The sequence below is a fragment of the Oncorhynchus keta genome, chromosome 28, assembly GCF_023373465.1.
Source record: "Oncorhynchus keta strain PuntledgeMale-10-30-2019 chromosome 28, Oket_V2, whole genome shotgun sequence".
Lineage (NCBI taxonomy): Eukaryota > Metazoa > Chordata > Actinopteri > Salmoniformes > Salmonidae > Oncorhynchus > Oncorhynchus keta.
This window is the reverse complement of record NC_068448.1, coordinates 16,101,503-16,128,805: the sequence shown is the minus strand read 5'-3', so window position 1 is coordinate 16,128,805 and position 27,303 is coordinate 16,101,503. Positions and strand designations below refer to the sequence as shown.

Genomic DNA, 27,303 nt, shown 5'->3' with positions numbered 1-27,303 from the left:
CTGTTCCATCCCTGACAGTAACAGTGTTGGTGCTGTTCCATCCCTGACAGTAACAGTGTTGGTGCTGTTCCATCCCTGACAGTAACAGTGTTGGTGCTGTTCCATCCCTGACAGTAACAGTGTTGGTGCTGTTCCATCCCTGACAGTAACAGTGTTGGTGCTGTTCCATCCCTGACAGTAACAGTGTTGGTGTGTGTGTTCCACTGGGATTGCGCAGAGCATTCTACTGCCTAGCAACACACAAAGCGAAGGGAGTTGTTCCCCCCCCCACCCCTCCCCCTGCAGCTGCCTTTGAATGGCAGCTACATCATGTGAAGGATGTTCTCAGAGAACGACACAAAATATGTATGGCAGGCCTCTTGGGGGTACAGTGGATGAACAGTGCATTGGACAAACTAGCCTAGTCCAGTAGACTCATTTATGTTGTCGTGAAAGGTTATTTTGATCAAGAGTGCCTGACTGCCACACAACCAATTCACATAGCAGTCATTTATCGCGAGTCCTTTCCAAGGCCATTCTGGTTGTTGTTCCCCTTGAATTATCAAAATTATGATTCCCTCTGTCCCTTTCTCCCAAGCAGCGGCTTGTGCAAATAGTCAAGAGTGGACCCTGAGTCGATCCATCCCTGAGCTCCGTGTGGTAAGACAAAGCATCCATATTAAATATCAATTGAAAGAAAAGTTAGATGGAGCTTCATCTCTTTTCACACTCTATTCAGGGAAGCTACCATGAGTGAAGATGTGTGTGAGTGTGTGTGTGTGTGTGTGTGTGTGTGTGTGTGTGTGTGTGTGTGTGTGTGTGTGTGTGTGTGTGTGTGTGTGTGTGTGTGTGTGTGTGTGTGTGTGTGTGTGTGTGTGTGTGTGTGTGTGTGTGTGTGTGTGTGTGTGTGTGTACAGTAGGCTGTGTGTGTGTTGTCTAACTTCTTTAATCTGTGCAGGGGGTGCTGGGAAGTCTTCGAAGTGGCAGGTCAGCGCTGATAAACAGATACATAACAGGCAGTTATCTTCCACTAGAGAAGATTGAAGGTAAGCATGAAAAACACTTTTCTTGTGCTACCATTTTATCTTTCATAGTGGCTCTCTGACACACAATAACTAACCTCTGCTCTGCTGTTCCATTGTCAGGGGGGAGGTATAAGAAGGAGGTATTGGTAGATGGACAGAGTCATCTATTGCTAATCAGAGAGGAGGCAGTTACTCCTGATGCACAGGTGTGTGTAAATGTACTAGTGTATTTGCTGGAGTATGTGTACAGTGCATTCAGAAAGTATTCAGAACCCTTGAGTTATTCCACATTATGTTACATTACAGCCATATTCTAAAATTGATTAAATCGTTTTTTCTCCTTACTAATTTACACACAATACCGCATAATGACAAAGCAAAAACAGATTTTTATTCATTTTTTCAATTGAATAAAAAAAACAGAAATATCACATTTACATAAGTATTCAGACCCTTTACTCTGTACTTTGTCGAAGCACCTTTGGCAGCGATTACAGCCTCGAGTCGTCTTGGGTTTGACACTACAAGCTTGGCACACCTATATTTGGGGAGTTTCTCCCATTCCTCTCTGCTGATCCTCTCAAGCTCTGTCAGGTTGGATGGGGAGCATCGCTGCACAGCTATTTTCAGGTCTCTTCAGAGATGTTCGATCGGGTTCAAGTCCTGGCTCTGGCTGGGCCACTCAAGGACATTCAGAGACTTGTCCCGAAGCCACTCCTGCATTGTCTTGGCTATGTTGTCCTGCTGTGTTTTCCTGTTTTCCAATTCTGAGGTCCTGCACTCTGGAACAGGTGCTCTGGAACAGGTGCTCTGGAACAGGGGCTCTGGAACAGGTGCTCTGGAGCAAGTTTTCATCAAGGATCTCTCCGTACTTTGCTCCATTCATCTTTCCCTTGATCCTGACTAGTCTCCCAGTCCCCACCACTGAAAAACATCCCCACAACATGATGCTGCCACCACCAGGCTTCACTGTAGGGATGGTGTCAGGTTTCCTCCAGACGGGACGCTTGGCATTCTGGCCAAAGAGTTCAATCTTGGTTTCATCAGACCAGAGAATCTTGCTTCTCATGGTCTGAGAGTCCTTTAGGTGCCTTTTGGCAAACTCCAAGCAGGCTGTTGTGGCTTTTACTGAGGAGTGGCTTCCGTCTGGCCACTCTAACATAATGGCCTGCTTTCCTGGTTAAATAAAGGTTAAATAAAAATAAAACAACTTGATTGGAGTCCACCTGTGGTAAGTTCAATTTATTGGACATGATTTGGAAAGGCACACACCTGTCTTTAAAAGGTCACACATTTGACAGTGCATGTCAGAGCAAAAACCCAGCCATGAGGTAGAAGGAATTGTCCATAGAGCTCCAAGACAGGATTTTATCCAGGCACAGATCTGGGGAAAGGTACAAAAAATTCTGCAGCATTTTAGGTCCCCAAGAACACAGTGGCCTCCATAATTCTTAAATGGAAGAAGTTTAGAAACCCGGCCAAACTGAGAAACGGAGAAGGGCCTTGGTCAGAGAGGATCTGATCAACGTAAACAGGATGCCCCTGAGCTCAATTTCCAGTCTTGTAACAAAGGATCTGAATACTTGTGTAAATAAGGTATTTCTGTTTTTTATTTTTATAAATTTGCAAAAATATCTTAAAAGCTTGTTTTTACTTTGTCGTTATGGTGTATTGTCTGTAGATTGATGAATACATTTTTTTATTTAATACATTTTAGAATAAGGCTATACTTTCCGAATGCACTGTATACCTTGTTGCATTGTTGTTGATGAGTTGAGAAATAATTACAGAGTTACAATCTAACCAACTCATCTTAATCCTTATCCTGCCCCATCTGGCACTTGTCTGCCTCTCGCCTCCCGCTTCTCTTCCCTCTCCTACCAAATCTCTGTCTGTAGTTCAGCAACTGGGTAGATGCAGTGGTCCTTGTGTTCAGTCTGGAGAATGAGGCCAGCTTCCAGGATGTGTACCAGCTGTACAGCCAGCTCAACACACACCGCAGCCGTGCTGACATCCCACTTGTTGTGGTTGGGACACAAGGTACGGAACATGGAGGAATGAAAATGGATGGATATGTTCAGGGAAATGTAAGAGGGCAGATGGATAGCATCTACAGAACCATTAGCCTTATTTGATATAATTAGATGGAAGAAAGTGAGCATATATATATATATACTGTACAAGCTACTGTAGCCTATATGACTTCATCTCAGTGTCTGAAGCCCCACGGTCTCCGCTGTCCTCTTTCTATAGACAAAATCAGCAGTACCAACCCACGTGTGATTGAGGACATGCGTGCCCGGCAGCTATGTGTTGATGTGAGGCACTGTGTGTTCTATGAGACCTGTGCCACCTATGGGCTCAACGTAGACCGGGTTTTTCAGGAGGGTGAGTTAACTGAAGTTGAGCATTGGTGTCAGAGCTGGGGACCCAAAGGTACAGACACACACAATAAATCATTCTGGTCGCACTATACACAAATGCTTCACAAATCATTTCAAAGCAATGTCATTCTACATAAAGGATTATATCACAAGTCTATGTTGTTTGACCAGAGATGCACAGCTGTACTTACTTACCTGACACCTACAATTCACATCCTGAAGTAATGAGCGATTAGTGCCATCTCACTAGTGCAGTATTTCTCTCTCCTCTCAGCTGTCCAGAAAATAGTCACACAGAAGAAACAGTCTGCGTTCCTGGCCTCCTGCAAGTCTCTTCCTAACTCCCCCAGTCACTCTGGGGGCTCCACATCGGGGTCAGCATCCTTCCCTGGACAGGTAACATGCCTCACACTGTTCACATCTGTCTTTTTCCCAGGCTTATCTCTTCTGTGTTGTTGACAGAAAATGAATACTGTAGTGCAGTGGGACCCACAGGTGGATACCAGCTACAGTACTGAAGCTCCTCCTATAGGCCTAAACCTTGAGCTGTGGCTAGATACATTGTTGTCACCCACAATACAATCGGGGAGGGGACTGTGGATCTGTCTCCTGCATTAGTAAGATATCTCAGACAGCACTAGCCTGATTTTGACAAAACTTGGGTGAATGATGTGTCTTGCCATAGAGAGCTGCCATTTATACAATTACACTGATTGGCTAGATGGTTGTGCTATCACAACAGATTTCAAATGCAAACTTTGAAAGGTCACACCCCTCACCCAATTTGACCTAGTCATGACATTTGGTACATAGGTCACTCTCCTCACAAGGACCAAATTTGTCTCAGGGACCCACAAGGTCCACAATGGTGGATTTGACACCTTTTCCAATTTTGTGAAAAACACATAAAAGGCTACTCCTTCAGCACCGAATGACCGATCAGGACAAATCTTGTTACGTGGCAGCTATGGACAAAGATGTCTCAACGCAATATTTTCCAGACTAGCACCTAAAACATCATGGCCAATATTGACCAATAAACATTCACGAGGGCGTATTCTATGCACATAAATGCAAATCAGTCAAGGATATTCGTATTGTAATAAAAGTTGGTTCACATGTTGCAAACACTGTGAAGATTCAACATATGCAAGAACATTCATGTTGACCACACGATGGCGCTATAACAGGCACATGTTTATATCTCTTGATCTGTTTGACTCAGAGAGGAAATTTGGCACAAATGCTCAGGAATATGAGTCTAGCTAACCCACGTGATATCGCAGTCACCACTGGTCCAATTTCGATTAAACTTGGGTGAATTATGTATCTTTCCATAGAGATCCGACATTTACAAAATTATACTGATTGGCCCAAGGCGGGAGTTTTTTGTTCATCTGGGGGCTTAAAAGAGGACCTTGATGGATTCAAAGAATGGTTCAAAAAGTTTGGGAACCACAGATGTAGGATTTAGTCTCGTTTGATACCAAATGTATTCAGGACGAAGAGCATGTTGTCTTGTCCGTTTGTCTAGTTTTCTCTGTTTCATCTCATTTGTCCCCATCCTCTCTCTGTATTCCTTGTGCCACTCTCCGTATGCCCTCTTGTCCATCCCCCTGTCTGTCCCCCTGTCTGTCCCCCTGTCTGTCCCCCTGTCTGTCCCCCTGTCTGTCCCCCTGTCTGTCCCCCTGTCTGTCGCCCTGTCCGTCCCCCTGTCCGTCCCCCTGTCCGTCCCCCTGTCTGTCCCCCTGTCTGTCCCCCTGTCTGTCTCCCTGTCTGTCGCCCTGTCCTCCCCTCCCTCTCCTTCTCAGGCCAGTAATGGAGGACTGAATAGTGGCTACCCCTCCTCCCTACCCTCCACCCCTGTGATCAGCCACAGAGAGCTGCGGGGCGGGGCAGGGGCGGTGGCAGCGATAGAGGGGGGTGGCAGTATCAGCTCCTCAGGGTCCATGAGAAACATCCCTCAACGGCGGACCTCTCTGTTCAAGGTCAGTTACTGTTCTCAGAATCTCTGGTGATCAAATTATTGGAATCTTTCATCAGCGGAACAATGTTCCAAAGAGCCATATTATTAAAACAAGCTGATTTAAAAACAGGGCTAAAATAAATGTACAGTTTAACATACAGTAATAGTCACACCGTTTCGCATCTGTCCTGTACACTTGTGTCAGTCCATATTTATACCTGTCACACTCTCATCTCTAACCCTATAATGTTGATACAACTTCTCTCAGAACCGTCGAGGCAGTGGCAGTGAAAAGAATGTTGACCCTAAAGGTGACGTGGGCAGTGGCCGGGCCATCGCTATCAAACAGGTCAGTGTGACACACACTGGATATTGTGTATAATGAATAGATTAGTTTCAGTTCTTCAGTCATGGAAGGGAACCTAATGACATTAAACCCATTGTTTGTAACAGAGTATCCTGTCAAAGCGGAGTGGGAGCTCACTGAACAAAGAATGGAAGAAGAAATATGTCACTCTGTCCAACAACGGCTCACTGGTCTATCACCCCAGCCACAATGTAAGTCACACCACAATCAACCAGACCAACACCAGTAACATGATCTCATCTTAGTTATCAGATACAAAACCAGTCAAAAGTTTGGACACACCTACTCATTCGAGGGGTTTTCTTTATTTGTACTATTTTCTACATTGTAGAATAATAGTAATGACATCAAAACTATGAAATAACACACATGGAATCATGTAATAACCAAAAAAGTGTTAAAAAAAATAAAAATATATTTAGATGTTAGATTCTTCAAAGTAGCCATCCTTTGCCTTGATGGCAACTTTGCACACTCTTGGCATTCTCTCAACCAGCTTCATGAGGTAGTCGCCTGGAATGCATATCAATTAACTAGTGTGCCTTGTTAAAAGTTAATTTGTGGAATTTCTTTCCTTCTTAATGCATTTGAGCCAATCAGTTGTGTTGTGACATGGTAGCGGTGGTATGCAGAAGATAGCCCTATTTGGTAAAATACCATGGCAAGAACAGTTCAAATAAGCAAAGAGAAATGACAGTCCATCATTACCTTAAGACACGAAGGTCAGTCAATCCGGAACATTTCAATAACTTTGAGAGTTTCTTCCAGTGCAGTCGCAAAAAACATCAAGAGCTATGATGAAACTGTCTCTCATGAGGACCGCCACTGGAAAGGAAGACCCAGAGTTACCTCCGCTGCAGAGGATAAGTTCATTAGAGTTACCAGCCTCAGATTGCAGCCCAAATAAATGCTTCACAGAGTTCAAGTAACAGACACATCTCAACATCAGCTGTTCAGAGGAGACTGTGAATCAGTCCTTCATGGACGAATTGCTGCAAAGAAACCACCACTAAAGGACACCAAAAATAATAAGAAACTTGCTTAGGCCAAGAAACACGGGCAATGGACATTAGACCAGAACAATCAATAAATGGGTACAAAACCCGACGCACACCAGACATAACGTGCACAAGCACTTACAATAAACAATACCAGACATGGAAATGGGGGGAACAGATGGTTAAATACAGAACATCTAATTGATGGAATTGAAACCAGGTGTGTGGTCCTTCTGTAGCTCAGTTGGTAGAGCATGGCGCTTGTAACGCCAGGGTAGTGGGTTCGATTCCCGGGACCACCCATACGTAGAATGTATGCACACATGACTGTAAGTCGCTTTGGATAAAAGCGTCTGCTAAATGGCATATATTATTATTATTATTATTATATTATTATATTATATTATTATATTATTATTATATATTATAAGACAAGACAAAACAAATGGAAAATGAAAGGTGGATCGGCAATGGCTATAAGACCGGTGACGTCGACCGCCGAACGTCGCCCCAACAAGGAGAGGGACCGACTTCGGAGGAAGTCGTGACAGCTACTTTGAAGAACCTTAAAATCTCAAATAGATTTTGATTTGTTTAACACTTTTTTGGTTACTATGTGATTCCATATGTGTTATTTCTTAGATTTGATGACTTCACTATAATTCTACAATGTAGAAAATTGTTAAAAAATAAAGAAAAACCCTTGAATGGGTAGGTGTGTCCAAACTTTTGACTGGTACTGTATACAATGGGGCAAAAAAGTATTTAGTCAGCCACCAATTGTGCAAGTTCTCCCACTTAAAAAGATGAGAGAGGCCTGTAATTTTCATCATAGGTACACTTCAGCTGTCAAAGGACACCAGAAACAAAATTGTAGACCTGCACCAGGCTGGGAAGACTGAATATGCAATAGGTAAGCAGCTTGGTTTGAAGAAATCATCTGTGGGAGCAATTATTAGGAAATGGAAGACATACAAGACCACTGATAATCTCCCTCGATCTGGGGCTCCATGCAAGATCTCACCCTGTGGGGTCAAAATGATCACAAGAACGGTGAGCAAAAATCCACACGGGGGGACCTAGTGAATGACCTGCAGAGAGCTGGGACCAAAGTAACAAAGCCTACCATCAGTAACACACTACGCCGCCAGGGACTCAAATCCTGCAGTGCCAGACGTGTCCCCCTGCTTAAGCCAGTACATGTCCAGGCACGTCTGAAGTTTGCTGGAGAGCATTTGGATGATCCAGAAGAAGATTGGGAGAATGTCATATGGTCAGATGAAACCAAAATATATATTTTTGGTAAAAACTCAATTTGTCGTGTTTGGAGGACAAAGAATGCTGAGTTGCATCCAAAGAACACCATACCTACTGTGAAGCATGGGGGTGGAAACATCATGCTTTGGGGCTGTTTTTCTGCAAAGGGACCAGGACGACTGATCCGTGTAAAGGAAAGAATGAATGGGGCCTTGTATCGTGAGATTTTGAGTGAAAACCTCCTTCCATCAGCAAGGGCATTGAAGATGAAATGTGGCTGGGTCTTTCAGCATGACAATGATCCCAAACACACCGCCCGGGCAACGAAGGAGTGACTTCGTAAGAAGCATTTCAAGGTCCTGGAGTGGCCTAGCCAGTTTCCCGATCTCAACCCCATAGGAAATCTTTGGAGGGAGTTGAAAGTCCATGTTGCCCAGCAACAGCCCCAAAACATCACTGCTCTAGAGGAGATCTGCATGGAGGAATGGGCCAAAATACCAGCAACAGTGTGTGAAAACCTTGTGAAAACTTACAGAAAACTTTTGACCTCTGTCATTGCCAACAAAGGGTATATAACAAAGTATTGAGATAAACTTTTGTTATTGACCAAATACTTATTTTCCACCATAATTTGCAAATAAATTAATTAAAAATCCTACAATGTGATTTTCTGGATTTTTTTCCCTCATTTTGTCTGTCATAGTTGAAGTGTACCTATGATGAAAATTACAGGCCTCTCTCATATTTTTAAGTGGGAGAACTTGCACAATTGGTGGCTGACTAAATACTTTTTTGCCCCACTGTATATATATTTTTTATGATGTTAAATTAGTTGAAATCTATTTTGATGTGAGAATTCACTGTGCTGAGAACTGTAATACAAAGTAAAATTGCAATATTTCGAGAAAAAAACAAACATTTCATTTCTAGTCTTGCGAAATTTAGCAAATCAATCTAGTTTAACAGGTATAATCTTGGTGGTTTCAGGACTATATACAGAATTCTCACGCTAAAGAGATCGACCTACTGCGTGTCACAGTGAAGGTTCCAGGGAAACGCCCACCTAGGGCAGTCCCCCCTTATGGGCCCTCCCCTGGCCTGAACGGTGTGGCCAAGGATACTGCACCCACAGAGAGCGCCAGTCCCCCATTATTACCACCAAGCCTTGTGCCTGTTGAAGAACAGCCTGGTGCATTGTCTTCTCCCAGAGATAGAGGAGTAAAACGTTGTCCATCAACACTGTCCAGCAAGTCACATAGTGCTGGTATGTCAGAAATGTAATAATAATATGTTTCTAATATACAGTATGTCAATGTGGGCTTTGGAGCATGATAGTACCAGAGCTGCAAGTTCCCTCAACACATAACAAACTGTGTTTTATTCATCTTTGTACCCCAATGTCAGATGCTATTGAAGGAGCAACCAGTCCCCCTTTTGGAAAAGATGGTCAATCCTCTCCAATGATGGACAAACGGAAGAAAACAAGGAAGAAGAGTATGAACCAGAAAGGCGACACAGCTATTGGACAGGCTGAAGGTGCGCACTGGGCCTCCTACTGTATCTCTACCAGATTATTCTGCACTCTATATAAATCTATTTTGCTGTTATTTTCCCTAATCTCCTGCTAATCTGGGCTAAACTGTTGCCCTGCAGCCAAGCACAAAATGTGGAAATGAAAAAGCTTTGGTACCTTGAGAAACAATAACAAGACAGGTAACAACAAGGAACAGTGAGGAGCTGACTGGCTCACTGAATCTACCTGTTGTTTCATGCCTGTTTGTCTGTTTGTCTGTCTACCTAGCAAGTGTATTAGACATTTCTGATTGACCTGTGATTTGTAAGGTTTGTTGCTGGTTTTTGTTACTTTCTTTCTCTCAATCACCCTTTTTCAACGTTTTGCATCATACACAATGTCTGCCTGCTCGGGGTCCTTTTTTAAAATGATCAGCGAACATCTCATGGTGATGAAGTGAGTCTGTGTTTATGCTGGTTACATGTGCTTTTTCTGGATGTACTGTAAAGAAGTGTTAACCAGGATTTGAACTTACTAAATATGGCGGACTAATGGTATTACATTTTCAACGTGTCTTTGTAGATGAGGAGAATACTGGCTTCATCATCGTGTCCAGCACGGGGCAGACGTGGCACTTTGAGGCCCAGAGTCTGGAGGACAGAGATGCCTGGGTGACGGCCATAGAGAGCCAGATACTGGCCAGCCTGCAATCCTGTGAGAGCCTCAGGAACAAGGCAAGGAACTGACTGGGCAGCAGCCTGGGATGTGTGGAAATATGTACTGTTTAAAAATAGTATTCAAAGTTGATTTCTTATAATAGACTATATAAATGGAAATAGTTTTGAATGTTTTATAGTATATAACATGTATATATGTTCCCTGTGGAACCCTTCTGGAGAGTGAAGATAATGCTGATTGGCTGTGTACTGACAGGCGTTGCGGTCCAAGTTGCTGATTCCTTAGAGACGTATTCAGTCACAATGCACATCCACTTCATACTTGTGAAATGTCAACTATGTGTTCTTTCATAGGCACGGAGGAGCAGCCAGAGTGAGGCGGTGGCCATACAGGCCATTCGCAATGCCAAGGGCAACAGCTTCTGTGTGGACTGTGAAGCACCAAGTGGGTTTCTAGACTTGACCTCCTCTCTCACTCTCTTTATATATATATCTCTAACTCTCTAGTTAAAAACGTATTCTATTCAATGTCCATGCATGTGCAAAGAGGTCAGTATTATACTATGTACCAGATACAGCCATTCATTTTTTTCAGTAGTAATGAAAAAGGAGTCATTAGTGCAAAATGATTTTACTTTATTTTACTCAATCCCTTACTCTCGATCTCAATCCCTCTGCTTTGGTTTGGATGTCCTCTCCAGACCCCACGTGGGCCAGCCTCAACCTGGGGGCGTTGATCTGCATCGAGTGTTCAGGGATCCACCGTAATCTTGGGACACACCTGTCCCGCGTCCGCTCTCTGGACCTGGATGACTGGCCCAGGGAGCTGACACAGGTCCTGACTGCCATCGGCAACCACTTGGCCAATAGCATCTGGGAATGCCACACCCAGGGCAGACACAAACCCACACCCAACGCCACACGGTGAGGGTCCTGGTTCAGTGTAATAGATAGGAAACATCTGGATGCTTTATTTATGGTCACCTGTTTCGTTGGGTGTTCAAAAGAAAAGCCAATATTTTTGTCCAATGAAGACCATTATTTGACTAGAATAAGATTTAAATAGTTGAATCCAAGAATGTGTTGCAGATGATCAAATCAAATCTAAGTTTATTTGTCACGTGCGCCAAATACAACAGTGAAATGCTTACTTACAGGCTCTAACCAATAGTGCAAAAAAAGTATTAGGCGAACAATATGTGAGAAAATAAATAAAAACAACAGTAAAAATACTATATACAGTAGCGAGGCTATATACAGTAGCGAGGCTATAAAAGTAGCGAGGCTACACACAGACACCGGTTAGTCAGGCTGATTGAGGTGGTATGTACATGTAGATATGGTTAAAGTGACAATGCATATATGATGAACAGAGAATAGCAGTAGCGTAAAAGAGGGGTTGGCGGGTGGTGGGTGGCGGGACACAATTCAGATAGCCCAGTTAGCCAATGTGTGGGATCACTGGTTGGTCGGGCCAATTGAGGTAGTATGTACATGAATGTATAGTTAAAATGACTGTGCATATATGATAAACAGAGAGTAGCAGCAGCGTAAAAGAGGGGTTGGGAAGGGGCACACAGTGCAAATAGTCCGGGTAGCCATTTGATTACCTGTTCAGGAGTCTTATGGCTTGGGGGTAAAAACTGTTGAGAAGCCTTTTTGTCCTAGACTTGGCACTCCGGTACCGCTTGCCATGCGGTAGTAAAGAGAACAGTCTATGACTGAGGTGGCTGGGGTCTTTGACAATTTTTAGGGCCTTCCTCTGACACCGCCTGCTGTAGAGGTCCTGGATGGCAGGCAGCTTAGCCTCAGTGATGTACTGGGCCGTATGCACTACCCTCTGTAGTGCCTTGCGGTCGGAGGCTGAGCAATTGCCGTACCAGGCAGTGATGCAACCAGTCAGTCAGATGCGCTCGATGTTGCCGCTGTAGAACCTTTTGAGGATCTCAGGACACATGCCAAATCTTTTTAGTTTCCTGAGGGGGAATATGCTTTGTCATGCCCTCTTCACGACTGTCTTGGTGTGTTTGGACCATTCTAGTTTGTTGGTGATGTGGACACCAAGGAACTTGAAGCTCTCAACCTGCTCCACTACAGACCCGTTGATGAGAATGGGGTCGTGCTCGGTCCTCCTTTTCCTGTAGTCCACAATCATCTCCTTAGTCTTGGTTACGTTGAGGGATATGTTGTTATTCTGGCACCGGCCAGGTCTTTGACCTCCTCCCTATAGACAGTCTCTTCGTTGTCGGTGATCAGGCCTACCACTGTTGTGTCGTCTGCAAACTTAATGATGATGTTGGAGTCTGGCCACTCAGTCTAGGGTGAACAGGGAATACAGGAGGGGACTGAGCACGCACCCCTGGGGGTCTCCTATGTTGAGGATCAGCGTGGCAGATGTGTTGCTACCTACCCTCACCACCTGGGGTTGGCCCATCAGGAACTCCAGGATCCAGTTGCAGAGGGAGGTGTTTAGTCCCAGGATCCTTAGCTTAGTTATGAGCTTTGAGGGTGCTATGGTGTTGAACGCTGAGCTGTAGTCAATGAATAACATTCTCACATAGGTGTTCCTTTTGTCCAGGTGGGAAAAGGCAGTGTGGAGTGCAATAGAGATTGCATCATCTGTGGATCTGTTTGGGCAGTATGCAAATTGGAGTGGGTCTAGGGTTTCTGGGATAATGTTGTTGATGTGAGCCATTACCGGCCTTTCAAAGCACTTCATGGCTACGGACGTGAGTGCTACGGGTCTGTGGTAATTTAGGCAGGTTGCCTTCGTGTTCTTGGGAACAGGGACTATGGTGGTCTGCTTGAAACATGTTGGTATTACAGACTCAATCAGGGACATGCTGAAAATGTCAGTGAAGACACCTGCCAGTTGGTCAGCACATGCCCGGAGCACACGTCCTGGAAGATACTGTATGTTGCCACAGAAATCTCTCTCTTGATCCATGAGCAGTTTCCGTGGTAACTCACCTGTATGCTTGTGTCTCTCTCACAGAGAGGAGAGAGAATCATGGATCCGTGCAAAATACGAGCAGCGTGTGTTTGTGGCACCCCTGCCTGCTCCAAGTCCCACAGGCCCAGGGGACACTGCGATGTCTGTGTGTCTGCTCTCCGCGGTGACAGAGAGGGATTTGCCCAGGCTCCTACTGCTCCTGGCCCACAGCAACAAGGAGCAGATCAACACTGCCCTGGCCAACGGAGGAACACCCTCACAGCAACAGCCTCACACCTCCCTGCACGCTGCCTGTCAGCTGGGTGATGTCGTAATGACACAGCTGCTAGTCTGGGTAAGGCCCTGGTCTCGACAAATTATTTGTTGATGATGATCTTCCCCAAGCACCGGACACAAATTGTTGGCCTTTAGCCCAAGTCAAATGTTGTCACATTAAAATAATTCATTAATTAATTCACATATTCTCAATTATTATATTTTGTGGTAATTTTATACAGAATGTAAATGGTGAATTGTTCAATCTCTCCCTCCCTGCAGTATGGAAGTGATGTGAAGGCCAGGGATCCTCAGGGCCGGACAGCCATGACCATGGCTAGAAAAACTGGGAGCAAAGAGTGTGCTGACATCCTCCTGCAACATGGCTGCCCTAACGAGGTCTCACCTAATTGACCCACACTTGGTGTCTCCCGTAGATTTAGCACTTCCAGCCTCAGCAGCCTGGCTCATACCAATTCCAGGAAGAGGGTTTTGTATCTTTAACGGCCATGGTAGCACACAAAGGCTGGTGAAAAAAAGCTTCTATGGATGTGGTTTTGAAAGTGAGGAAGTTAACAAGAATATAAAGAAAGTACTCCACTTACAAAAGTAAAGCATAGAAAGAGAACATATCAAGCAACTAAAAAAGCAATATTCATTCAATTTTTAAAGGCAAATATATTGCTGAAATTGTCAATGGTTGTCTGTTTACAAATACAAACAAATGAGAAAATATGTGGGTTAAATCTGTAACAAACTATATCTGTTTAGATAATACATTTGCCTGTTTTACAATATTGAGAAGTCATACTGACATACAATGACCGATTATAATAATGATTTTGTAATATATACTGTACTTTTATGTAATTCTGCCTGCTGGAACATCTAAGACTTGTTTGTAGCCATGCAGGGTAACATTTACAATTCAACAACATTGACTGCAATTGTTTTCTTTGATTTTCAGAGTACTTTATCAATAGACCATAGGATTTTATCTGACTGTATACTTTCAACCATTTTCTGTTTGTTATTTGTTACAATGTATCTATTTGTCATCTATTTTTTTCACTGTTTCTATTTGGAATTTTATGAACGGTAAGTAAAATAAATAAAATATCTCCAAAAGTAAAAGTCTGTTTTTATGGCCCTCTGGCTCCTGTGTGCCACTGTCATCCAACCGCTGGGGGGCATTACTGCCAAATATTTGGTTTTCAAGCAGCCTTCCAGGCATTATTTTGTCTTACGTCATTGCTGTGCGACTGGAAACGACCGATAATAAAAAAGGAAGCTATTGAAAACGTTGACTAAATGGTCGAACATACTGCCTTCTATTGGTAAAGAATATAATATCAACATGATTTATGAAAGACTTTGTCTATCCTTGTAGAAAGGTGTTTAGAGGTTTGCATTTTGTAGAGTTTGGAATTGGATCATGGCAAACGTAGAAAACTGATGAGCAGCTAGCGTTAGCTGACAAGCTAGATAGCCTAACAAATTAGCATTCAATGAAACTTGAAAGGTTACAATGTTTCCCTCGTTTATTATGTATTCGAGCTCTAATAACTACCTGGTTAGTTCAATAAGTATTATATATTTGTTTTACAAGCATGGCACTCGACAAAGCTGCACTCCCCTTAATCTCACAATCAATCAATGGCGCTTGATACTGGATTATGTTATTGCGGACTGATTTAGGCTAGACAATGACGCTGTTGGCTTCCCCTTGTCTCTTCTAGTTGGGATTTGAGTAACACCGCCAGGGAGCGATGAGGATTCGGCTGCAGGGCTCAGGCCACGCCGCTGGCCTCCTCGCCGAGCTCAACCACTGCCGTCTGTCCCGCCTCTTCTGTGATGTCATCCTCCAGGTGGGGAGCCGCGCCTTTGCAGCGCACCGCGCCGTGCTCGCGTGCGCCGGAACCCACTTCCGCAGCATGTTCTCGGGCAGGGGGACTCAGATCGGAACCTCAGGAGCCACGACAACGTACACTCTGGATTTTGTGTCCCCGTCCAATTTTGAGAAGGTGCTGACTTTCATCTACACTGGAGAGATCTTCACAGACCTGATAGATGTAGGAGTGCTGTATGAGCTGGCAGAGAGGCTGGGGGTGAGAGAGCTGGTGAGGGCCTGTCACGCTACCTTCCCTGACCTGCAGCAACCGGGCTCTGGCTCTGCAGACTGTGTGGTGGATGGAGACCTGGACCCTGACATGGTTGCTGCTGCAGCTACTGCTGCTGGGTCATCCGTGTGCTCATCCTCTGCAGCGTCTTGTTCCTCCCTGTCATCATCTGCTGGTCCCTCGGGTGCTCCTACTCCAGCGGCGGCCCCCTCACCTCTCCCCCAGGGCAGCAGGGTGGCCAGGCTGGGCCGGGGTGGTGGACACACAGCCCCTCTGTCCCTGTCCCTCAAAGCAGAGGACGTCCAGTCTCACCTGGGCTATGGACAGATGGCCGAAGACAAACGGGTACAGCTGACAGGAGATCAGCAGAGTTCAGTAGACATGTCCACTGTAGCTGTTGAGGCTACACCTGGACCTCCCCTGCAGCTGAAGACTGAGGAGGTGGTGGTGGGAGACGGGGTTGATAACGGTGAGGAGGAACAGATGGTAGTTAGTGGGAGTAGGGCTGGTTCTGTACCTCCATGTGTATCTGACTCCTGCTCCTACCCTGACTCATCAGCCCAGCTGGGAGGGGACATCTGTGGGGTGAGGGAGGCCCCTTCGTCCTCCTCTGGAGACCCCCTGGACAGCCTGCAGATGGGAGTGGTGGAGGCTGGGGTGGGAGGTGTGAGCTCTGACCATGCAGGGGTCATCTTTGGGGGGGGGGAGGATGATGAAGACGATGATGAAGACGATGATGAAGAGAGAGAGCATTTGCAGGGAGATGAAGAAGGGACTGATGGAGGAGTGGACCAGTGGAGACAGCTGGCTGGAGAGATCATCGAGTTGAGCGATGGTGAGAACTACATGGAGGAGGAAGATGAGGAGGAGGATGAAGATGAGGACTTGGTGTGTGTGGAGAACGGAGCAGCGGTCAGTGCAGGGGGTGTGAACACTGGCCAGGTGTCATCGGTGCAGGGTATAATGGCATGTAAAGCCTGTGGAATGGCACTGTTGGCCGACTCTGCTTCCCTGAGGGCCCACGCAGAGACCCACCTCACTGAGACAGGGGCCTGCAGGGTGTGTGGGGCATCTTTCCCCGGAGACCGTGGCGCCAGCATCACCCACGCCTTGTCCCATGTGGTGTTCTCTTGTGACATGTGTCATCTCCAGTTCAACAGCCAGGCCAAGTTGGTACGCCACCGGCGCCAAGCTGCAACCAGGTACACCCTCCCCAGTCAGCTCCACAACGCTACCCAGGGGCACAACGGGGAGCTGCAGTGTGCTGTCTGTAACAAAGCCCTCACCAAGGACTTCCAGGTCAGTTTGGTTTGCTCCACGTTTCCTGAGTGATTTTGCGTATTGGCTAATGGCGACGGTAAAATATATAGATTGACATAGCTCCATTAAATTCATTGAACTCGAGCACACCTATTGCATCGAGGTGGCTAAGACATCTATTTTCCCTCCTTGTATTGTTGACATACTGTCTCTCTCCTTCCCCCAGGTCATCAGGGATCACCTGCTGAGTCACGTGTCCGTCCAGTCACTGAGCTGTGGTGTGTGCCAGCTACCCCAGCCCTCCCTATGTGCCCTGCTGTGGCACGCCCTCACCCACCTCTCCCTGCCAGTCTACTCCTGCCCGCTCTGCGCCTGCGGCTTCCTAGATCGCCCTCTGCTGGACAGACACATGTTCCTGCATGCTGAGGAGGCCGCCACTGACAGAGAGGCCATGAGGGCTCATAAAGCAGCCGGACCAGAGGGAGAGGAGGAGCTGCGTTGCTTCTTATGCCCACAGACCTTCCGCTCTGCCTCAGCTTTCCAGTACCACCTGAGCTTTCACACCAACGAGGCCCAGGGCAGCCAGGGGTGGCCAGGGAAACGAAAGGCTGACCAGATAGAGTACCCTTCCTCCTGCTCCTCCTCCTCCCCCCTGGAGGCAGGCAGCCTGGGGAAGCTGGGCAACATGGGCTTCGGCCTGGGCTCCTTCAGCCTCTCAGACAAGCTGCTCCAGGGGGCCGTGGCAGCTGGCTTTCCCACAGGCCTCCTGTCCAATGGGAACTCCTTGGGTGGCACCATCCCCCGGGAGAAATGGTACCGCTGTCGCTTCTGTGGCAAACGCTTTGCCCACTCTGGCGAGTTCACCTACCACCTGCGCATCCACACTGGGGAGAAGCCGTACCAGTGCAAGGTGTGCCTGAGGTTCTTCCGAGGGCGCTCCACCATGATCTGCCACCTGAAGACCCACGCCGGGGCACTCATGTACCGCTGCACCATTTGCGGCCTCTACTTTTCCACGCTCAAGCTGGTGTCCTCCCACATGGACGTCCACAAGGACCACCTGCCTCCAGACTTCAACATAGAGCAGACCTTCATGTACAACGACCACTCCAAAGAACCCCTTCCCGCCCTGGACACCTGATCAGCTACTCCTCTGGTGTCTCTTTCACTTCCTTTTCTTCCCTCCGTCTCTTTGTCTGCCTGTCTCTTGCCCATTCTCTCCCTCTTTTCCACTCGCTTTCAATACCTCTTTCTGGTTGTGGACCATATCTATAGCCGTGTAGAATGTATTTCACTTGTTTTATGTCTGTATTTCAGATGGTATTATGGATCGAAGAGACATGTTTTGTAGCATAGTGTAGCCGGAAAGGTAATCTTTTCTTGGAAGAAGCTTAGCCACTTGGTGGCAGTATATCTATTGTGGTCTATGGAAGGAAGGACGTGCTACTGTTTACTGACTATTTTCAACGCAAGTCCATTGGCTTTTCCTAAGTTGCAGTCAAATGTTGTCTTAAGTGTCTTATTACTCAGTTTGACAAAAAATGAATTACATTTTTCTATCACTGTATGCATTTTGTCAGTTACGTGTACATCCATTTTTATATTAAACATGTGACAGACCATTCATTTATGTCTGAGTGAAACAATATTTGCCACGCTCCAAGCATATGTACCCATTAACATGGGTTAAGTGTACCTGACCCATCATACTTTGTAACTGAAGAATGGGAGGATGAATGAGGCCTTGCTGTATCTGTTCCCTAGGAAACCATTTCGGTACATCTTCCTCAAAGCATTTATGTAGTGGGGCGGCAGGGTAAGCCTAGTGGTTATAGCGTTGGACTAGTAACCGGAAGGTTGCAAGTTCAAACCCCCGAGCTGACAAGGTACAAATCTGTTGTTCTGCCCCTGAACAGGCTGTTAACCCACTGTTCCTAGGCCGTCATTGAAAATAAGAATTTGTTCTTAACTGACTTGCCTAGTTCAATAAAGGTAAAAATAAAATAGTGATAGACTATAATGCAGACATTATATAGTAGTTCATATGTGTTACTGATCAGATGGTATGAACGGTAGTTTCCAACCAGAGTGCCATTTAGTCACACAAGAGTTTTAAAAATCACGTCTGCCTTGTCTCAGCATTTCAAAGGCACTACGTTATGAGTATTGTGTTTTGTAGACTTGTGGTCCTTCAAGTGCTCACTTTGGGCATGATGACATTTAAACAACTATTTGGTGTCTCACCTCATCAGTCGGATTAAACTATTTATTATATTTATTATTTTATGTACTTTTTTTAATGAGAACTATGAACGTTGGCCTTTATATCTCGTTTCTAGTTCTGGAAAGAATAAAGTAAATATAACAAATGTTGATCTCACTGTCTAGTTACTTTTCGCTCCTAACCCTCATGCTTTGTTTTTTCTTTATTGTATTTGATCTGTTATGTTTGCTGCCACAGAATACATTCATCATTACATTTTAATGATGCATATGCATTTATGCACAATTTGTGTGTTTATCTAGATCCTGCTGTAGGGACTGGTGACCTTTGAACCTGTAATGCTGTTCTGTTCTTGGTATGCTGCTTCCCATTGTGCTGTATGTGAAGTGAAACCTAAGCCTTTCTCCCTCTTATTACCATGTCAACATCGTTAAACCAACATAAAATTCCTTCCGGACTTCCCAGTGAAAGTAAAAAATGAGGACTGATTTTGTACAATCAGACCTGTGTTGAAATAATACTCAGGGTATTTTTTTATATTACTTTCAGACATTTGGAAGTATTTAGATATTTATTTGAAAAGACAAGTAGTTGAATATTGGAATGTATTTGGAAATACTCACACTAACATGCATTTAATAACCCATGCATTTGAAAATAAGTACTTAAAAATAGGCTATTTATAGGAAATGTAAATACTTTCACTGTTGATTTGGGACAGATTTGAAAATACTCTAACAGAAAATAAGTATTTAAGTAACTAATCAAATATAATTTTACCCAGGTCTGCATAAAATAAAAGTTATACAATTTTAAGAGATGTTTTCCAGATACAGATTAAACCTAGTCCTGGACTGAAAAGTTTATTTACTGTAATGGAGAATATCCATTGAAAGTGCTATTTAGTCCAGGACTATGCTTAATCTCTGGGAAACCAGCCCATCAAAAATGTAAAGATGTTGCATTGTTACACACCACATAGGTGCAGTGAAATGTGATGTTTTAAAAGGTCAGTCATAGTAGTAAGGCAGCCCGTAGCAAATGAGGGTTAAGTGCCTTACTCAAGGGCACGTTAACAGTTAATTGCACCTTGTTGGCTCAGGTATTTGAACCAGCGACATTTTGGTTACTGGCTCAACACTAGGCTACCTGCCTCCGACTACGGGAGCTATTCATAATCTTGCCTTTATTTTTCCCTATTGTAAATAATCAAAAGGGGAAGTTGATTTTGATATTAACACAATCATCCTGTTTGAAATACTTTTATTCAACACATTTACAAATTCAGCAGAGAAAAAAAAGGTTGCTGTGGAAATTAAGATCTGTTTATATGTTTGTGTAATCAAAATGTTTTACATTTAGCAGTTGCAGTTCAATTTTACAAGTTGTTTATACTCAGTAGTTATAAGTTTTAAATCTCATCTATGTTACACAGAGGAAAATGTTTATTTGCGAGGAAGCTTCTCTTCACCCAGCGATGTAATGACTAATTCTGTCCTCCAGAAGTTCCTAGATATTGATGCCACAAGTTCCTGTGGAAGTTCAAAGAAAACATTTCGAAAGCGTTTCCTTCCTTCCTCTGTTTACAACATTATTGATGCGCTGAAAGAGAAAAATGGGAGACAGATGAGAGGGACAGAGAGCCCATCATTTACATGACTATTTCTTAGTGACCAAGGCTGAATCCTGATTCTCCACAATTCTCCATAAATGTGTACTTGCACACTGCTGGTCATGTTCTTTTGTTTTATAATGTAAGAAACTCCCTTCAGCCAATGCTTACACCAATCAAATACTTTGAAATGAAAGTGTGCAAGTGTACACTTTGGGAGAAGGGTAAACAATCTGGACCCAAGAGAGTCAGACTAAGAAACCTTGTCTTGTGACATGTCTAGCCTGTGAAGGCAGCACACGTTTCAGTAACAGCTTTCAAGTTCCCCTTTCCTCCATTGTCCTTCGGTGATGATGGCTAGTGAAGTCTCAATGTGACACTGTGGTGCTTCCTTTTTCTACAACCCAGCAACATCAGAGTGACTGGTGCTCATGTTGCTAAGCTTGCATTCCTTCTTCCTAGTGTCTGGTCCTCCTGCGTTGGGTGCAGTTTCTTGGGGATTCGACCCTCCTGGGAACTCCCTGGGTACATAGTGGACCACAGCGTTGATCAGGTTGGAACGGAAGCTCTTGCTGAGGAAGTTGTAAAGGATAGGGTTGGCGATGCAGTGGAAGAGCGACAGGCCCTCAACCACACCGTAGGAGTTGTAGAGCACCTCCACTGTGTTGCAGCTGAACACGTGAGGGTCCAGATCATCCACCATCATCAGGAACAAGACGATGTGGTACGGCAGCCAGCAGAGGACAAACACCAGGGAGTACACATGCACCAGCCAGACATCCCGTTTTCCCTGCACGTCTGGAGCGGAGCGCACCGCTCGGGCTATCAAGATGTTACAGGTGACGATGATGGAGGCCGGGCCAAGGAACTGGAAGATGAGGCAGAGGAAGGAGACGGAGACAAACCACTCAGTGTAGTTGTTCTCTGGCAGCATGTAGCAGCCCGGCTCGTCCCACTCCAGCAGGTCCATGTGGACGTTCTCCAGCAGAGCCAGGAACAGGGAGAGGAGCCAGAGACCACCGCAGAGTAGCCAGCGGCGACGTCTGGCTATGGGGAAGCAGGCAGGAGACGAGGGCCTGGACAGGGACAGGTAGCGCTCCAGGGTCATGAAGGCCAGGAAGAAGGAGCTGCTATAGAAGTTGATCACGTAGATGAGGTGGGTGACTTTACATAGGAAGCGGCCCCACAGCCATACCTTGTCCATGGTCACCTCCAGCATGTAGAAGGGTAACATCAGAACCACCATCAGGTCCGACAAGCTCACGTTGATGACGCAGAACAAGACACCGTTGGCCGAGTGGCGCCGGCGCCAATTGACCCAGACCACCAGGGTGTTTTCAGCCAGCCCCACCATGAACAGCAGCAGGTAGAGCAGGAACAAGGCGATCCGCTGATAGTCCTTATCCAGATTGAGGGTGCACTCGTAGACGAACCAGGGCGTGCCATTGAAGAAATTTAACGAGGAGTTGTGCAAGTCAAATTCGTTCATTGTCTATTGAAAGCAGAGGAAATTGTTAGCCGTGTTAGGAGTTCAGAATTGGTATAATCAGATTAAAGTCAGACATAATGTAAGCAGTGGAGGACGTGCAGTGGTGAAACATGCATTTCTGTCTGGTTCTGAGCTGCAAGATGAAATGTGAGGAGCATTTCACACCAGAGAATTGTCATGAAGAATATATATATATATAGTTTTTTTTTTATCAACCTGAGACAAAGTCAGACACTATGGCGTATGTGTACACCTGCTAATTTGAGATAATCATAATTTGCTGTTCTCCCTCCAGTTTTCCTCTTATAATAATAATACAGCCAAAAAATGCATGAATAAATTACTTTGTAGATCATGAGGTAATTAAATAATAAATATTCACAAATTAAGTTTTTCATTTTTCACTCTTAGTGTATCAAGTCTAAACTCAAATCGTTAAATTTTACTAGAGGTGAAGAACAGCAGGAAGCCGTACTGTTGTGATACATACAGTACCTTGATGTGCTGTGGCGAAGAGAACCTGGTGATAGATGATGAGTGGTTAGAAAAGGTCCCTCAGGGCAGAGGGTTCTTGTGGTGTGCCTGCCTGAGGCTGAGGCTTGGAGGAGCGAGGAGGCTGGACTGGCTCTGGGGTCCTGGAGAATCTGTGCTTAGTTCAGGCTGACTGGACTGACAGACAAAGCCCTCTCCTCCCCCGTCCTGTCTTCTCAGTGCCAGAGTTGACAGGACATCCTAAGAAGGGGGGTGGGGGTTGGTAGTGTGAAGAGCAGGAAAGCCTTGACTGTGGAGCTGCCAGGGGGGAAATACTGGCCTGTGTCCCAAATAGCTCCCCATTCCCAATTTAGTGGAGTACTTTTTATTGCCTTGTTTAAAACTAATGCATTATATAGGTAATACGGTGCCATTTGAAAAGCTGTTACAGGGTCAGTGTGACTGGGTGAAACAGGGAATGCAGCCTATCTAGAATCTCTACCGTTACCTCCATAACAGCTGCAAACTTAGCATTGTTGCTTAGTACATCACACATATTGTATGCTCCTCTATCAACCCTTATATTTCCTTCACATATAAAGTAAGTGGTAAATACAGTGCATTTGGAAAGTTCAGACCCCTTGCCTTTTTCCACATTTTGTTAAATCAAACATTGATTAAAAAAATGTTTTTCTTATCAATCTACACACAATACCCCATAATGATGAAGCGGAAACAGATTTGCAAATGTATTAAATATAAACAAATTCCTTATTTACATAAGTATTCAGACCATTTGCTATGAGACACAAAATTGAGCTCAGGTGCATCCTGTTTCCATTGATCATCCTTGATATGTTTCTACAACTTGATTGGAGTCCACCTGTGGTAACATGATTTGGAAAGGCACACACCTGTCTATAATAAGGTCCCACAGTTGACAGTTGACAGAGAAAAAAACCAAGCCATGAGGTCAAAGGAATTGTCCAAAGAGCTCCGTGACAGGATTGTGTCAAGGCACAGATCTGGGGAATGGTACCAAAATAATTCTGCAGCATTGAAGGTCCCAGAGAACACAGTGGTCCCCATCATTCTTAAATGGAAGTTTGGAACCACCAAGACCCTTCCTAGAGCTTACCGCCCGGCCAAACTGAGCAATCGGTGGAGAAGGGCCTTGGTCAGGGAGGTGACCAAGATCCCAATGGTCACTCTGACAGAGCTCCAGAGTTCCTCTGGGAGAATATTCCAGAAGGACAACCATCTCTGCAACCCTCCACGAATCAGGCCATTATGGTAGACCAGACGGAAGTCACTCCTCAGTAAAAGGCACTTGACAGCCCACTTGGAGTTTGCCAAAAGGCACCTAAAGAACATTCAGACCAAGAGAAACAAGATTCTCTGGTCTGATGAAACGAAGATTGAACTCTTTGGCCTGAATGCCAAGAGTCACGTCTGGAGGAAACCTGGCACCATCCCTATGGTGAAGCTTGGTGGTGGCAGCATCATGCTGTGGGGATGTTATTCAGCGGCAGGGACTGGTAGACTAGTCAACGGAGGAAAGTACAGAGATACTTGATCCAGACGCTTATAATAAATCCTGCTATGCCCTCAAACAGGCAAAACGTCAATACAGTACTAAGATTGAATCCTACGACACCGGCTCTGACGCTTGTCGGATGTGGCAGGGCATGCAACTATTACGGACTACAAAGAGAAACCCAGCCGCGAGCTGCCCAGTGACGCGAGCTACCAGACAAGCTAAATGCCTTTTATGCTCGCTTCAAGGCAAGCAACACTGAAGCATGCGCGGAGAGCACCAGCAGTTCCAGACGACTGTGTGATCACGCTCTCCGTAGCCGATGTGAGCAAGACCTTTAAAAACAGTTCACCTTTCACAAGGCCAGACGGATTACCAGGACGTATACTCACTTCACTGACAATTTCAACCTCTCCCTCACCAAGTCTGTAATACCTACATGCTTCAAGCAGACGGGGGGCGGCAGGTAGCCTAGTGGTTAGGGCGATGGACAAGTAACCGAAAGGTTGCAAGACTGAATACCCGAGCTGACAAGGTAAAAATATGTCGTTCTGCCCCTGAACAAGGCAGTTAACCCACTGTTCCTAGGCTGTCATTGAAATTAAGAATTGACTTGCCTAGTTAAATAAAAGGTCAAATAAATAAATAAAATAGACCACCATAATCACTGTGACCAAGAAAGCGAAGGTAACCTGCCTAAATCACCACAGAACCGTAGCATGTTTCCTTTCAAAGCCATGAAGTGCTTTGAAAGGCTGGTCGTGGGTCACAACACAATCATCCCGGAAACCCTAGACCCACTCCAATTCGCATACAGCCCTAACAGATCCGCATAATACGCAATCTCAAATCCCACTCCACACTGCCCTTTCCCACCTGGACAAAAGGAACACATATGTGAGAATTCTGATCATTGACAACAGCTCAGTGGTCAACACCATAGTGACCACAAAGCTCATCACTAAGCTAAGGACCCTGGGACTAAACACCTTCCCTCTGCAACTGGATCCTGAACTTCCTGACGGCCATCCCCAGGTGGTAAGGGTAAGCAACAACACATCTGCCACGGTGATCCTCAACACGGGGGCCCCTCAGGGGTGCATGCTTAGTCCTCTCCTGTACTCCCTGTTCACCCCACGACTGTGTGGCCAAGCACAACTCCAACACCATCATTAAGTTTGCTGATGACACAACAGGTTGTAGGCCTGATCACCGACAACGATGAGACAGCCTATATGGAGGAGATCAGAGACCTGGCAGTGTGGCGCCATGACAACAACCTCTCTCAACGTCAGCAAAACCAAGGAGCTGATCATGGACTACAGGAAAGGGAGGGTCAAACAGGCCCCAATTAACATCTACGGGGCTGAAGTTCCTTGTTGTCCACATCACCAACAAACGATCATGGTCCAAACACATGGTCAAATCAAAAACTTGATTTAATGAAAACCTGCTCCAGAGTGCTCAGGACCTCAGACTGGGGTCGAAGGGTTCACCTTCCAACAGGACAACAACAGCCAAGGCAACGCAGGAGTGGCTTCGGAACAAGTCTCTGAATGTCCTTGAGTGGCCCAGCCAGAGCCCGGATTTGAACCCGATCAAACATCTCTGGAGAGACCTGAAAATAGTTGTGCAGCAACACTCCCCATCCAACCTGACAGAGCTTGAGAGGATCTGCAGAGAAGGTGAAAAACTCCCCAAATACAAGTGTGCCAAGCTTATAGAATCATACCCAAGAAGACTCGAGGCTGTAATCGCTGACAAAGGTGCTTCAACGGTTTTTTATTTTACCTTTATTTGACTGGGCAAGTCAGTTAATAACAAATTCTTATTTTCAATGACGGCCTAGTGGGTTAACTGCCTTGTTCAGGAGCAGAAGACAGATTTTTACCTTGTCAGCTCATGGATTTGATCTTGCAACCTTTCGGTTACTAGTCCAACGCTCTAACCACTAGGCTATCTGCCGCCCCAAAGTACTGAATAAAGGGTCTGAATACTTTCTGAACTTCTCTGTCCAGTTATTCTGCGTCGAACAACAATTCTATAATTCTACCAATTGTCTTCTAAGATGAAACTTCAGTAAAAACACAGCTTAGTTGGTATGAAGGGGCTGTGTGATAAACCAAAAAAACAGCCGTTTAACATAAGACAATCCCAGGAAGCCCCTTTAGCCGTAGAGGAGTGATGAATAGCAGAGAGTAGGGGGACATTGGAAGCATCAAACCTCACTGGCGTGAGAGAGCCCTTTAATCTGAACCCCCCTCCATCTCTCCCGGTCCGTGATGTTCGTCTCAGCACTCACTTTGAAATCACTACTTCAACTACAGTATCTTGGCAGCCACTCTGTACAGCCAGTTGTAGGCAATTATTTTACTTCCAACATGTCAATAGATAGTTTCATCTACCTTGGAAGGGGTGTATTTCCTGAAAGCTCCGTAGCATTAACATCATCCTTTGGCCGATCTATGAACTTAGTGCTATGAATTTGGGCGGGAATCACCCCTAGTCAGTTTTCCTATTGAAATAGTGAGTCAGATCATTAAGTCGTCAACACCTGTCAGGTTAGGTGACAAAGCAAAGGACATGATATCAGCATTTGGAAACCACTTGACATCATTGGCATAGCATTACATCAACTTATTTGGTGCTTTTTTGCTGTAATATAACTTCAGTTCTCACCATCAGCTCCATTTAACATGTGTAATTTGTTTGTTTTCATTGATTTTATGGGACCCAGGGCTCCCTGTAAAGCACGGGCTATTGTCAATGAGTGGACTATCCTGGCTAAATAAATCAAACTAAATTAATGAGCAGTCAGCACTATTGTTCTGTTGAAGAGTTCAAGTGGCAACAGCCACCACAGCCTTCCAGGGGTCGGCGTGATAAGGAGCAGCACAGGGAAGACATTTGTGTTGGCCGAGGCTCATGGGACATGTTCTGAACGCAGTGTTTCAACTTCCACCGCTCTCTGGGTTGTCGGTTGTCAGCATTTCTGTTAGTTTAAGGCTGATATTTTTTTTATCTCCTGAGTCTGCCCATCCTGCTTACGTCCCTTTGTTAAGAGTTGTCAATTCCTCTCTTTTCCTAAAGCAACAGGAAGAGGTCTGTCAGCAGAATTATGCCTCCTGACCTCCTCCAGTCCACGTGTTGGGCTAAGCCTGTTATCTGTGGCCAGCGTAACACTCAAATAACCCTAGTGGTAGCACTAACCAAACT

General features: G+C 45.2%; 4 protein-coding genes across 4 annotated transcripts in view; 2 read left to right on the top strand and 2 right to left on the bottom strand.

Annotated features, from left to right (window-relative positions):
• The window catches only part of LOC118360703 (arf-GAP with GTPase, ANK repeat and PH domain-containing protein 2-like), a 38,645-nt gene extending 24,152 nt beyond the window's left edge, over positions 1-14,493 (top strand). The window contains exons 2-17 of the mRNA XM_052484980.1: positions 581-639; positions 938-1,025; positions 1,125-1,210; positions 2,903-3,044; positions 3,258-3,392; positions 3,663-3,784; positions 5,200-5,376; positions 5,623-5,703; positions 5,808-5,912; positions 8,964-9,240; positions 9,381-9,512; positions 10,072-10,223; positions 10,521-10,611; positions 10,868-11,090; positions 13,162-13,453; positions 13,657-14,493. Of these exons, the coding sequence (XP_052340940.1) occupies positions 581-639; positions 938-1,025; positions 1,125-1,210; positions 2,903-3,044; positions 3,258-3,392; positions 3,663-3,784; positions 5,200-5,376; positions 5,623-5,703; positions 5,808-5,912; positions 8,964-9,240; positions 9,381-9,512; positions 10,072-10,223; positions 10,521-10,611; positions 10,868-11,090; positions 13,162-13,453; positions 13,657-13,788 (2,294 nt within the window). The 3' untranslated portion in view covers positions 13,789-14,493. The remainder of the gene's footprint in view (positions 1-580; positions 640-937; positions 1,026-1,124; positions 1,211-2,902; positions 3,045-3,257; positions 3,393-3,662; positions 3,785-5,199; positions 5,377-5,622; positions 5,704-5,807; positions 5,913-8,963; positions 9,241-9,380; positions 9,513-10,071; positions 10,224-10,520; positions 10,612-10,867; positions 11,091-13,161; positions 13,454-13,656) is intronic.
• A 79-nt stretch (positions 14,494-14,572) lies between these two features.
• Positions 14,573-18,380, top strand: LOC118360702 (zinc finger and BTB domain-containing protein 39-like). The gene is made up of 3 exons (XM_035740021.2): positions 14,573-14,711; positions 15,114-16,793; positions 16,981-18,380. Exons 2-3 carry the CDS (start codon positions 15,144-15,146, stop codon positions 17,893-17,895), a joined length of 2,565 nt encoding a protein of 854 aa, XP_035595914.1. The 5' UTR covers positions 14,573-14,711; positions 15,114-15,143; the 3' UTR covers positions 17,896-18,380.
• A 1,844-nt stretch (positions 18,381-20,224) lies between these two features.
• LOC118360700 (G-protein coupled receptor 182-like) lies at positions 20,225-22,724 on the bottom strand. Its single transcript, XM_035740019.2, has 2 exons — positions 22,575-22,724; positions 20,225-22,082 (listed from the first exon to the last, which is right to left on the bottom strand). The coding sequence occupies exon 2, from the start codon at positions 22,077-22,079 to the stop codon at positions 20,988-20,990; it is 1,092 nt and encodes a 363-aa protein (XP_035595912.1). The 5' UTR covers positions 22,080-22,082; positions 22,575-22,724; the 3' UTR covers positions 20,225-20,987.
• The window catches only part of LOC118360699 (phosphatidylinositol 5-phosphate 4-kinase type-2 gamma-like), a 28,955-nt gene continuing 24,317 nt past the window's right edge, over positions 22,666-27,303 (bottom strand). The window contains exon 11 of the transcript XR_004820911.2: positions 22,666-22,811. The gene's annotated coding sequence lies outside the window, so the exon portion shown is untranslated. The remainder of the gene's footprint in view (positions 22,812-27,303) is intronic.